Source organism: Plectropomus leopardus, chromosome 21 (assembly GCF_026936395.1).
Source record: "Plectropomus leopardus strain MGB_pleo_1.0 chromosome 21, ASM2693639v1, whole genome shotgun sequence".
Lineage (NCBI taxonomy): Eukaryota > Metazoa > Chordata > Actinopteri > Perciformes > Serranidae > Plectropomus > Plectropomus leopardus.
In genome coordinates this window covers 16,681,020-16,695,341 of record NC_142196.1, presented here as the reverse complement: position 1 = coordinate 16,695,341, position 14,322 = coordinate 16,681,020, and the positions used below count along the sequence as shown (strand labels likewise).

The 14,322-nt window shown below is 40.7% G+C and overlaps 1 protein-coding gene across 1 annotated transcript in view; it reads right to left on the bottom strand.

Moving 5' to 3' along the window:
- Positions 1-12,179, bottom strand: part of zbtb47b (zinc finger and BTB domain containing 47b) — a 34,491-nt gene extending 22,312 nt beyond the window's left edge. Inside the window, exon 1 of the mRNA XM_042510166.2 lies at positions 11,982-12,179. Within this exon, the coding sequence (XP_042366100.1) occupies positions 11,982-11,984 (3 nt within the window). The 5' untranslated portion in view covers positions 11,985-12,179. The remainder of the gene's footprint in view (positions 1-11,981) is intronic.
- Positions 12,180-14,322: the final 2,143 nt, after the last annotated feature.

Here is a 14,322-nt window from a genome sequence, read left to right as displayed (position 1 = left end):
CTTACTGCCTTTATTTGCAGTAGATTATTGCAACGCTCTGTTCGTTGGCATTTCAAAACAAGTTGTTCAGCAACTTCAGCTTATTAAAAATGCTGCTGCTAGAGTCCTGAAACAAACTAGGAAATATGACCACATTATTCCACTTCTAAAATCTTTACACTGGCTACCTGTCACTCAAAGAATTGATTTTAAAATCTTGCTGCTTGCTTATAAATCACTCTGTGGCTCAGGAATCATTAATACCTCTGACATGTTTGTGTATATGGACCCTCTGGGACGCTCAGGACATCCGGGGCCGTCCTACTGACCGCCCCAAGAGTTAAAACAAAACATGGTGAAGCAGCTTTTTGTTATCATGCAGCACAAACCTGGAATAACCTCCCAGATGATGTAAAACAAGCCAACTCTGACCACTTTTAAGTCAAGTTAAAAAACGTTCCTTTATAACACTGCCTATTCTATGTAGTAATAACTACAAACTTATTTTTAAACTCTTTTTCTTTGCACCTCTTGTCTGCACTTTTGCTATTTTAATTAAGATTTAGTAATGAATATAACCCTTTATATCTGTTCTCTTTACTCTTTTATTGTAAATCTGTATCCTTAATATATTTTATATTTTATTGCTCTGTAAAGCACTTTGAATTAGGGGCCGACAGATGTTTGGCCTGGCCGATTATCGGGGCCAATATTTGGCATTTTGCCAATTATCTGTATCAGCATTTTAGCTTAATGATAACCAATAAAATTAATTCATTAAAAACTGCAAAGAAAGTGTCAGCACTGAGCACTGACAAAGTGTCACTTGACTTTATAAAAAAAGTTGCTGGAACTTCCTGTGTATGATGTTAAAAGTCTCCATTTTGATAAAAACATTTGCTAATGGGCTTTAAACAATTTAAATACTGACAGAAAGATTTTCATTTTTATTGTTAATGCATATCCGTTCCAAATACCAGCTATGTCTCGTTAACTACTAATAATCTGTATCAGTATCTGCTCTAAAAAAACAATATCAGTCGACTCCCGACTATAAATTGTCCTGTTGTATAAAATATGCTACAAATAAATCTGCCTTGGCTAAAATGTTAATTCTGCTACTATTTTGCACTCAACATGCAAGACAGCAGATTTATAAGCAGGGAACTAAACAACATCTACCTTGACTGTCTTGTTTGCGGTGAACAGACTGAGCCATTAGCGGGGGCCAATGTCAAAGCACAGCACAGAGTCATGGACACATCAATAGTGCGAGGGAGGGCAGGTTGTATTCAGGCAGGAGGGAGTCCCAGGGGGAAAACACTGCGGGGGTTAAAGCTTTCTCTCAGCCTGCCAACAGGCTGCTCAGACTGAACTCGGCGTCCTCTCGCATCACCTTCCTCATCTTTTTAAACAAACATACGTGGGCGATACAGAGGACAGATTAATATCACCATCGTTTTCTGTATTGTTACAAAATGTATATACCCTTCAAATGATTTGAACAGTCTGGTTTTTGGATTATTCACCACTAAGTCTGAGTGCAGTTGCTCATAATAATATATGTGTATATATATATAAAAATATCTGGGAAAAACAAATTCAAGCTGGACTGAAAATATGCATCTGTGTTAGAAATACTTTCATATTACTATATGTTGTATGTTGTATGTAGGACTACATATTTTTACTGTGCTATTGTTTACTAAATCTATGATTCTGACCAACAACTTTGAATAAGAATAAGAAGTTTTTTCAGTTTGGTTTCATACAATGCATAACAACAAAAAAGATTTCATTGCTTTGAACGTCAGTTTGATGTGTAATTTTGCATAAATTTACCTCCTTGTAATTTATATTGATATAGGATATTATATCATCATTGTCATTATGATGTCCACCATATTGTCCAGCACAAATCTATTATTATTTGACAATAAAAGTAACAAATATGTCACAAGGTAAAATGATTATCATTATTATTTTCTACAGCTTAAAGCCACATCTCAAAGTTTCAAAGAGTTTACTCAGCTGAGTCAGGGAAATGAAGATTTATCCGATATAACTCCAGCTGTTATCACCTACATGAAACATGCTCACAACAAGATCTTGTATTATCTTGAGTAACCGGGTCATGATATCAGGAGAGAGAAACTGCTGCTCACCAGATGTCACAAATATCCCTTTCACAATTTCCCAGAGCACATATTGTTTGTTTTTCGCAAACAACAGCCCCAAACCGAAAAATATTCAACTTTCTACGATTTATAGCAGGAAGAAAAGCAGCAAACTTTCCCTTTGTAGAAACTGGAACAGGGAAATGTTTTACCATTTTTGCCTGATAAATGATGTTTACGCAATTACTGAATTTTTGTTTATTCCTTCCACCACAAAGAGATGCAATTCAATAGTCAAAGGGGGCCTTCATCACTCTTTTACACTAGAACTGAAGCTGTTTTGATTGGTTATTGGAAAGCAGTTCTTTTAGTTCAATCTGACAACTATAAAAATCGAATTCAGGCCACAACATTCTCATTAAATTACCTCACAAACAAGTGCAACTTGCTACCAGCCAAATGTCAAACTGTCCATATGCGCAGTGAAGCCACTCTACTTGGAAATGACCATCGGGACCAAAAACAGATCACCCAACCATCCGCAGTCATAAAGACAGCAATCCCGTGATCTCATGCCTCGGCCACTCTTGTCACCCAGCGGGGAGGTGGGGGGTGGGGGGGTTAGCGGCACTTCCACCCACGGAGCACTTCAACCTACAGTAAAGAGCACACTCAGCAGCTCTCTTCACAGCGAGGCCTCCTGCTGAGGGGCCCTGTGCCGGGCTCGATGTGACTGACACCCGGAGGAAGGAGAGTGGGCACCGTGTCAGGCCTCATCTCACTCACTGGTATGGAGATGGCAGGAGAGCACAGACACACACACGCACACACACGCACACACACACACACAGATCCCTGACTCATCATCAGTGCAGACGACAGCAAAGCATGACAGGCCCGAACACACACTCTCCACAAAGAGATCGTTACAACAGTAAGTCTGGCCTCACAGTAACGTCAAAGTGCTTCTACGTGGCGGGATATGGATCAGGTCACGCGTAAACACAACCAAACAGAATGGGACAAGGGCATGTCATTTCTGGCGGAGTCCAATCAGACAGCCATTAAAAAGTCATCAGGGTAATGACTGACACTGTGTCCTCTGCGTGCTCACCAGACCTTCCCTGCTGCTGACGCCAAACGACAGACAGGTTCAGTCCCAGAGACTCTGAGCCAGAGGAGGGAATTCTGATGCTCTGGGTGAGAACTGTGGCTTAATCCTAAAGGTGTTATCTGGTCTGGATACAGGCCGGGCAAGACGGGCAATAACAGAAAGGAGTCTGCCAAGTTGTCTGGCTGCTTTCAGTGTGTATGTGTAGTCATGGATGGATTAGTGAACAGGCCCTGTTGAGCACCCAAGGTCCCCTGGGCCAGGTCCTCTGTATACTGTAGAGCACCTGTCAACATTTTTTGTTGGAGAGGCAAATCAAATGACAGTTGTAAAATGACTGCAAAAATATGCATAACAGCCACAACGACACAAAACAAATACAAAGACACGCAGAACCATCACAAAGGCATCAAAAATTACTACAAACTGATGCAACATGGACACAAACAGATGCAAAATGACGGCAAAAAGACAACAAAGGCCCCAAAGGACGACAAACAAACACAAAGAGAAGCTAAACAAACAAAGAAGGGCAAAACAGCCACAAAGAAATGAAAAATTACTGCAAAAAGACACAAAAATGTGACATAAAGATGCGAAACACCCACAAAGTAATGCAAAATTGTTGCAAAAAGATTTAAAACGGTCACAAAGAGAAGCAAAACATCCAAATACGGGACACAAAATGAATGTAAAAAGATGTAGAAAGAAGACAAATAGAGACACAAAACAACAACAAACACACACAGGATGACTCCAAAGAGAGGTAAAGCAATCACCGTGATGCAAAGTTGCAGTAAAAACACAATACAGCCATAAAGAGACACAAAACCCCTAAAAAAGAGAGAAAAAAGGACACAAATGAGAGTTTAAACAACCACATAGAGGCAAAATTACTGAAAAAAGATGCAAAATGGCCACAGAGGGACAAACTGACTCCAAAGAGAGCATAGATGCAAATTACAGCAAAAAGACCCCAAATTGCCACAAAGAGATGAAAAACAACCACAAAGAGATGCACGATTACTGCAAATGATGCAAAACAGCCACAAAGAGACATAGAAAACCACAAAGGGATGCAAAATGACTAAAAAATAGGCTACAAAAAGAGACTACATGACTCGAAAGAGAGGTTAAACAACCACAAATAGATGCAAGATTACTGCAAAAAGATGCAAAATGATTCAAAGAAGACACAAAAGGACCATAAAGGGATGCAGTGTAACAAAAAAAGGACTGAAAACCACTTCAAAGACACGTAAAACAACCACAAGACACACACAAAAAAAAACCTTGTAGTCTGGGTGTCTTGCTCCAACATAAAAGGGGTGGGGGGTGGGCTTTTATATGTCTGTGCTGTTGTCTCATAATCCGTCCATGTGTCTAGTGGAAGATTTCTCCTCTGTCTGCAGCACTCCCTCCTCTCCTCTCTAAATCCAATCAGCACAGAGACCCAGCGCTGACCTTGAGGTAGAAGCATATACAGTAGATGCACGAGCACATCCACCCACACGTCTGCAACCCTGACCGCCCATGCATGTGTACCTGCATCATAATAATGCATTTGTGCCAACGTCAGTAAACAGAAAATAAAAGAAAATCTGGCGCGTGTGATGATGACACTGCTGATGCAAGCAAAGAGAGGATCTGAATGCGCCTGGACTCACATTATGCTGTTATCAAACATGTTGCTCCTGCACAGACCAGCCAGATTGGTAATAGCACAAGTGACAAGGTCTCACTTTTAACAAGCCCTGCGGCAATCATTACAGCACTATGATAAAAAATGCTAATAAAAATCAATGTTCATGACTAAAAGGGGGGAGCCAGAGTGGCGGGTGGCAGCACGCTCACTGCTGAGGTCACACAGAGCACGGTCACATGCACAGCCACATTAAAAAGGAGTTTAATACTCACTGGGATGGCACTGTTTATCGGATAATAACGGTATTAAGGCGGGCAGTTACACCTTGTGATATTAGGCTACGGGATTATATAATCCGGTAAATTAGTGGTGCATGTAATGAAGATTAGTGGAATATCATATATCATCAAAAATTCATATTATGAGATACTTGGTAAAGTACTTAATACTTGGTTCGTGTACAGCCCAGGACAGGAAGGCTCTACAGCGGGAGATTAAAACTGCCCAAAACATCACTGGTCCCCATCAGTGGGTCAACTTAAATTTCATTTCTTCCTAAACCACGTTTAAGAAAAATGACAAATAAATCTACCTTGTACCTCCGATATAATGGAACTAGATATCGCTTGGCTTGCGGTGCTCAAAACACCAAAAAATACATTTGGAAAAACTCAACAGCAATGTCTCATGACCCGGTTACTCAAGATGATCCTCAGACTTGTAAGCAGTTTCATGTGGGAACTATTTTCTTTCCACCAAACTACACCTACCAACTGTATCACCATGCAGAAGAAAGCGTGCATCTACTCGTGGATGAGAGGCTCGTGCAGGATGTAAACATTTATGACGTCCTCACTGGCTGAGCTGTCAGTTAGCTCAGTGGTCCTTGGGGAGCGAGCAGTAAATGTACACTTTCTTCTGCCCAATGACACTCTTGGTGGGTAAAGTTTGGTTGCAAGGAAATAGTTCCTATGTATTTTTCATTTTGAGGTGAACTGTCCCTTTAATTTAGAAAACCACCTGCTGATTAATCAATTATTATTTTCATTGAGGAATATTTGCAAGTGTTTAAGAAGAAAAACTCAAAAGAACTTTATATGACAAACAGAACGAACTTAAACTGAATGAGATTTCAGGTGAAATGTACAGCAGGACCATTTCAGATACAGCAAAAGGCAAATCCTAAATTACTTTAAAATGAGCTGCTGGTTATTCAGTTTCCTCTTTCCACTACTTTAGCTAATTATTTTATTCCCCTCAGCCCATTAAAACATTTAACTTCCTTAACCACAGCATTCACTGCTGGCTGCAATTAATAAAGACAATATTATCAGCATTAGTGCTGCTCTAATCCTAGACATCCAATCTCCCCCTCCACACTGTAGGCTTTTCCCTGTCCTAATCTGGCAGTTTGGACTTGCCCCAGCCTTGCCCCGGCACAGCTCTCCACCAGCTTTCACCATTAGTTTTAAATACATTTCCATCTATATGTTAATGCAACCACAGGTGACAAGTCAATCTACAACTGATACGCGTTTACCCGAGCATGAAATTGGGATGCACAAACAAAAATAAGGATGAGAACAGCATGAGCAGCATCTTGGCGATGCACAGTACATTAAAATTTGACAGCGTGAGCAGGATTGCCTGAGCTGCATGATTTGCAAAGTCCTTTTCCCCAGCTTGTCCTTTGAGCATGCTGGACAACAGGGTGTTTTATCAGTTTGGTTGAGCTGTGTGTGAGTGTGTGTGTCGCCCAATCAGAAGTGATGTTGAAAGAAGACATCAACCGGCGGTCGTCTGAAGTTGAGACGACTCTGACGAGCGCTTGGATAATCAAAGGAGCTGCCTGGAGGCGGGTGCGGGGCAGCGATGAGGTTAGAGCGTCCGTACTGAAGCTCTGCCAGGAAGTTTGTGTCTGGGCCAATGAGCTGGGAGAGGAAGCGCTGAGTCAGGAAGCCTGGCCAAGAGAGAGGCCCGTGGTGCTGGCATCTCCTCCTCACACACACACATGTTACAACGCTTCACACACCACCGCTCTGCTGGAGTCATAACACACTGTTCCCAAGCCAGCGCCCCGCACACGCATGTGCACGACGTCAGACGCACACACTCGCCCGCTGTGCAATGCATTCATCAGTAAAACACAGATGTGACGCCAAATACCTGTGGCACAATAAAGCGTGGAGGGCTGTGCAAAGAGGGACATAACAACACTTTTACATCAGACAAAATCAAGTTAGTGGAGAGGGACAAAATCTGATTTATCCGACACAAAGAGTGAGAGATGCACCTTTGAAGTGATGTATTAGAGACAAAAGATCATTGTGGTGCGTAGCAGCGAGCAGGTGCAGACATACCCGAAGGCAATTACACGGGATGAAACTGTGATATCTTCATTATCCCTTTCATAGCATGACACACAGAGAAAAGAGACAAGACTCTAAAGAGCTCCTTATCACAGGAATCTCACTGGTGTGGCAATGCTCTGTGTGTGTGTGTGTGTGTGTGTGTGTAGCCAGTTGATATGTTTGATGAGAAGGTCAGAGAGGACAACGAGGAAAAAGAGGTAGAGGAGGAGCATCGGCTTTCTATAGCTGCAACCAATCAATGCACGACAGAGAAATGGCGAATATGAGCTTAAAGGAATAGTTCAACATTTTGGTGAATGTTTATATCTGCTTTCTGGTGGACAGTTAGACAAGAAGATTGATCTGCTACCGTTCTCATAACGGCACACTGAGCATGGAGCGAGCAACCTGTTAGCTTAGCTAAGCACAAAGTCTGGAAACAGGGTTAACCCTTTGAAACGGCGATCGACATCAGTTTTCTTGTGCTGCATTCAGACTCCTTAACATGTATTTAAACCGTTGAACACTGAGTACAGTGGTTTGGTTTGAAAACACATGGAGAAGAGCAATGAGCAACTTGGCAAGAATTTTTCCAAAAATTGCAGGAAATTGGAATTTTTAAAAGTTAGGGGAAAATGTCCTTAAAAATATAATTATTGTAACTTATCTACATAATCATCTGAAGTACTTTTCAAGAAATACTTTCCTTACTTTTGTAAATTATCATTATTATTATTATTAACTGTTTTTCTTTTTTATCTTATTGTTTGGTAATGCTCTTGTACTTTTTACATTTTTTTCCCCCGAATTTCTAGGTAATTTCCTTCTTAAATTGCTCATTGCCTTGTTCCCATGTTTTGAGTGAAATTAAGCCAATTTGCTCAGGTTTCAAAGGCTTAAATAGCTAGCTTATCCAACCGTTATGATATCGACTGGCCAGCACCTCAGTCCGCTGTTTTACAGTGGGTTATGTGCATGACTAGATTTTGGCTCGCTGAATTCCTGGAGAAATTGTCTGGAACATAACCCACATAAAAGCAGTAAAAAGACCCGCTTTTTTTTTTTTTTTAAATAAAGAGCTTATTTAGTGAACTTTAGACATATTTTGTTACCTTTGAAGTGAGCCAGGCCAGTCATTTACACTTGTTTCCAGTCTGCTAAAGTAAATCCGCTGCTAAATGTAGCTTAAAGGTCCAGTGTGTGGGATTTAGGGGCACCTGTTGGCAGAAATGGGATATTACATTCATAATTATGTTTTTTATTAGTTTAGAATCACCTGAAAACAGGAACCATTGTGTTTCTGTCACCTTACAGTGAGACGTAGGCGGAGTCTGCCGTGTTGATCGACAGGTGCCCAGAGTGGGAAAAAAAATCAGACTATTCCTTTAATCATCTGAAATCGGAGCATACTGGCTTGGTTTCTTTCAAAAAGATGGAAAGAAGGCAATGAGCAACAAAAGAAGAAATGACCCAAAAATGTCCCAGAAAAATGGGAAAAGTGCTTAAATGTACATCATCTGAAATACGTAATTATGATTATTATATACATAGCTTTTTATTTTTTCCCTTAATATTTTGTGTGTGTTCTTTAAATAATTTTCTAAATCTAATTCCTCGTAATTTGTGGAAAATTTCTAACCAAGTTGCTAATTGCTTTTTTCCATGTTTATGAAAGAAATTGCATCAATTTGCTCAGAGTTTAAAGGTTTAAATATTCAAGAAAGGAGTCTCAAAAGTGATGTCGCTCCAAGTTTCAAAGGATTAAAAGATAAACAATTAAAACTGAAATAACAGGTTATTCTTTTTTAAGGTTTTTAAATACTGGGAGGGATATTGAGTATGTTTTTCAAACGGATCTGTGCACATTTATTTCATAACGTTTGCACAACTTCACTGATAAACAGCTAAAAAAATGGTACAATTCCTGTAATTCCTTAATGTGTAATTCCTGCAAAAAAATTAATCTGTGTACAACCCATGTAAAACTAATATTTGTGATGACCATCAGATCAAGGATCCCTACTTTCCTGCTTGGCAGTTCAGTGAAAACAGCAGGAAAACTCATTCCCATCTGCTTTAAAGCTCCTCCTAAGTCTCTCTCTCTGGCCTGAATTCAGCTAAAAGCTATAAGAACGCTTTAGACAGAAAACTCTCTTAATATCTTTAAATGCCTGACAATGAAAGGCTAATAGAAATCCGCATATCAAGTTGTATGCAAAGAAAAAGCTGTTTGGCCTCTTTGATAATGGAGTTCAAAGTCATTTAAAAAAAAATGCCACAGGGGGTTAAATTAGAGAAACTGTTTTCCCCAGATGAAAAGATGCTGGCTGGCACTGCTGAGAATAAAAATGGGGATTTATTCAAAGAGTAAAATCAAGCCTGGTTACTTCGAACAAACTTGTGCCATTGAAACCAACAAGAACAAAAGAAACCTTACATAAGCCCAGTGAGTTTGACCTTGCTCTCTGCAGCCCTGTCCACTGTTCTTAATCTCAGGGGCATAAATTAGCAGCACCTACAGTATGCTCCGAGTTTCCAAGGAGAGCGGCCTCCTACCAGGGGCCGAGGATGTCTGCTGGAGTTTGTTGCCGGGGCTCGGGAATGGCTGCACTTGTCACAAGGACTAAAGACAGTTTCCTCGCTCAGCACCCAGAGACAGTGACGCCTCAAAGTCAAGGGTGGGCAGGAATGCCCTGAATAGGCAGTTACGTAAAACTCGCAGCACCCTGTGAGGATAGAGAAGGAGCTACTCAGGACCTGACAATGCTCGCTGAAAAAAACAGTTTCAGATGGCCCAAAGTGTGCAGTATAAACACGCAGATTTGCTTTTTTAAAAAACTGCCAAATTAAGAGAAAAATAATCTTTGGGATTAAACATAAGACAATGGGCCTCTGAGCATAGACGTGCAAAAGGCACCCCAGCCGTCCTGCATAGGAGTGAGACCCACAGATTTAAAGAGATGCAAAACAACCACAAAATGAGTACATGCAACATAAACCACTTGGCTGCGTCGTTTTTAGTCATTTTGTGTTTCTTTATAGTCATTTGGAGTCTAGTCATACTTATATTGGGTCACTTTTCATCTATTTTTACAGGTTTTGTGGCTTTTTGTGGTTGTTTTGCATCTTTTGGCATCTATTTTTACTTGTTTTGTGTCTCTTTTATGTCTTCTCACATCTATTTTTACTTGTTTGGTGTCTCTTTTTACTCATCTTGCATCTTTTTGCATCTGGTTTTGATCTTTGTAATTGTTTTGTCTATAGATTTACATCTCTTTTGCTCCTTTTGTGTGTCCTTTTAGTCCTTTTGCATCTGTTTGTATTCCTTTTGTGTCTCTTTTGCATCTTTTTCCTTCTATTTGTAATCGTTTTGTGTCTTGTTTGTCATTTTGCATCTACTTTTATTTGTTTTGTGTTTCTTTGTGGTTGTTTTACATCTCTTTTTAGTTATCCTGCATATTTCTTTTTGTGGATATCTGTGTATCTTTGTTGCTGTTTTAGTGACTTTCCGACAGGAAATATGAACATTTACTTCATACAGAGGCTCTGGTTAAAGGGCCCCCAGACCCTTTGGACCCCTGGGCCTGTGCCCTGTAGGCCTGCTCAGTAATCCATCCATCCAATATAAGGGATTTTATGAAGGTGAGGCTATTGATAAAAACAAAATTAGCAGGGACTAATCCGCTTTTGTTGTCAACAAAGTAATTGCAGAAATTATCTGGGGCATGCTTACCAAAACAGTCCGAAGATACAGTATCTCCGATCACCGGCACATTGCATTCACCACTTTGTCTATCGCAGCTTGCAAAAAGAGTAGACAAAAAAGCAAATAGAAAAAAGAAAAGAAAAGCATACCAAAACCTCTCTCTCCCTCTTTGCTCCCACCAGAAGCCACCCAGCGAGCACCAGGGCTAACCCCGCTGACCTGACCCAGATATTAACCCAAGCCTCCAGATGTGAACGCGCGCTGGGATTACTCCACCACTGCATCAAGCTCCACATGCTTTCCTAATGAGGCATCCTAATATGACCCTGGAGACAGAGCGGACTGTCTGCCTCACTATCTGCCTCTATTCCCAGAACTCTATCGGTCTGTCTGTGCGGGACCATCTTCATATAATGAAAGGGAATAAAAACATCATGGAGTCTGGCTGAAAATGCTTGTTTAATCGTAGTCACAGAGGGAAGTGAATCAAGAGAAACTGACCTCATGCAGCAGCCAAAACGTAAAATACTCCAACAAAATAGCTTTGACTATCAGACACTAAATATGCATTTCACCTCAGACACCTCTGCATGAGTGTCACCTGCAACAAAGTTATCAAGACATGAAGAGTGACATCTCCTCCTATATTTGACCACACTGAAGACAATCTAATTTATGCATGAATGTCAAAGCCTTGCAAACTTGTCCTGCACTAGCTGCTGAAGAAAGGGACTTGCACTCATGCTGTCTACATTTGCACCAGTCACGACCTGAGCCCTTTTGCAGGAGCGCCCTGATATGAAAGAATTTAACTCCTTCTCTGCATCAATGTAGCTATTGTAGCCATCGCATTCTTTCAGCAGCTTCAATTTCCAACTTGTGCCATGTCGGCAAGTTACAAACTTTAGGATACAAAGCACAAAATACACGGTGTGACAGCCGGTGGTGCGAACACACAACGAGGCACAAGTGCTGTAAGTTTGATCGGCCTGCTAAGTAGCTCAAATGTACAAGAGATCAAACAGGGACAAAAAAAATAAACAAAAATGCAGCGCTCTGCTCTGAAGCTCACCATTTTGATCCAGCGTTTCGAGGCTCAAAGGAGTCCCAGAATAACTCCTTTCGCACCAGTTTTCCCTTCGCCATGAAAATGACCGTTGAATTGTCACATTTCTTCAGTTTGTGCCTTATCCTCAATCTTTTTTCCCCCCGTGCTGCTGTAGCATTCAGACAGACAAAAATGCAGAGGCTGCTTTTGCAGAAGGAATTGGTGATTGGAGCTCGGGGATCATATGGGCTTTTTGTCAGACGTTTTTAAAGGGACACGGTACTGTTTAACGTGGAGTTGCGAGACAGGCGCTTTTCTTTGTACTGTACTTGAATTTTTTCCCCTTTTGGCATGAGCAGCAGGACTGGGGAAGGACGTGCAGACATATGGCGCAAAAAACCCAATGCGCTTCTTCTCGCTGTGCGCTCGTGCAACCGCGTGACGTCACACGAGCGGACAGATGCGGAGGTCGGGGAGTTCAATCGTTTCCCATGTTGCACAAGTCATTGTAACTTCATTTAGTATTGCAGGAATACACAGCTTGCATTGTTTAGGGACCACTTTTGCAAAATGACAGGGGGCCAGGGGCCAAACGCAGCAGCTCCATATACTGTATGTTTCTAGGATTTAAAGACATTTCTAAGATTTAGGGGCAATTCTGGGATTTATGACGTATTAATGATTTTTGGACATTTCTAGGATTTTAGGACGTTTCCATGATTTTTGGACATTTCTAGGATTTTTGGACGTTTCCATGATTTTTGGACATTTCTAGGATTTTCTGATATTTCTCGGATTTTAGGACATTTCTTGGATTTTAGGATGTTTTAGGATGATTTCTAGGATTTTCAACAGTTTTTAGAATTTGAGGATATTTCTAGGATTTTAGGACTTGTTTCATACACTCTAGCATCTTATGTGTGCTAAAACTACAAAAACAATTCCACAGTTCCCACTTTATTTTTATTGGGAATTAAAAAATGGTTGGGGGGCAAAAGCAAAATGTCAGATAAAAATCTGAATTACTCTTAACAGTAATATCATTCTAATATGTTCACCCTTATATCAGGACCACAATAACCTCAAGTTGATCCCTTGCACTAAAATGAGGTGATAGGTAATTTGATTGACAAACATAGAAAAAAAAAAAAATGTATACACCACGAAAGCTTAAAAAGTAATGAATGTCTCTCTGCTCAGCTTAAGGCTTGACTGCTCTGTGTCTGCTCAAAGACTGTGGCTCAAACACTTGAGTTAAGTTTTCAAACAGCGTTTTATTAAAGAATGTTGTCTCTGGCTGCTGGTAATATTACATCAGACCTCTCTCACTATTTACTTTAGGACGATCAACTTTTGTCATCAGACAGAAGATTCAGAGTCCCACAGGCTCGATATTACAGGTTGAGAAACTTTTTTGGTCCTCTGATTGATTAGAGTAGGCCTTAGTGTTCCCGGGTCGAACCATGAGCGTAATAAGGGGCGATAAAAGTGCTTACACTGTGTCCAGTTTTCCGAATGTCTGATGTGATATGTACTGTTTCTTTGCATTTATGTGTATTTATGTGTAATATTGTAGGTCCTGGGATGCAAGACAAATGTTCTGATGATGAAGTGAAATCAAATCAGATATATACTGTGTGTGCAAATGCAGGAAAAAATGACTTATAAACAATAAATTATCAAAATAGTTGGCAATTAATGTTCCAACGTAAAATTTGGAGCCCCCGATGCCTTCTGCAGGTTTGGGGCCACGGGGCAGCAGCCTACTTTGCACGGTTTGAATTTCAGCCTTGCCTGTTTGAGCCTTCCTGAAGGATCCCTGGACCTGACTGCCATTGCTCACTCCTGAGCAGACTGTATGGAGCAGAAGTCAATATGCTCATAACAAGGTGGGAAAAAAATTGATCGTAACCTGGAGCAGGTCCCATTCATCACTTCGTGTCTCAGCTGAGCCCACAACATCTACAGAAAATCTGAACAGACCGACAAAACTCTAAAAACGCATTTTGCATTAGAAGGTTTTTAGTTAAAGCTACAATGTGTGGGGATGTAAAAGACATAATCATAGTTTGGCTTGTCCTTACCAACCAAAAAAGGTGTTCAATATTTCATAAATTGTGCTGTTAAACATCTCAGACGCAGACAAGTTGAAGAGGAGAAACTCTCTGAAATGTGAACCATCTATTTTCCCAAAAAGTGACAGCAGGCTAATGATTTTTCCTCATGATACCTGAGGCACCGAACTCAAGTGACGCGTCCACATTCTGAAAGGAGCCTGAAAATCAGATTTTGAGCCACGTAAAACACCGGCAACATTATTCAGTGATTTCAAGGTGAAACATCAGTAGTGGCCTCATTGTGGACA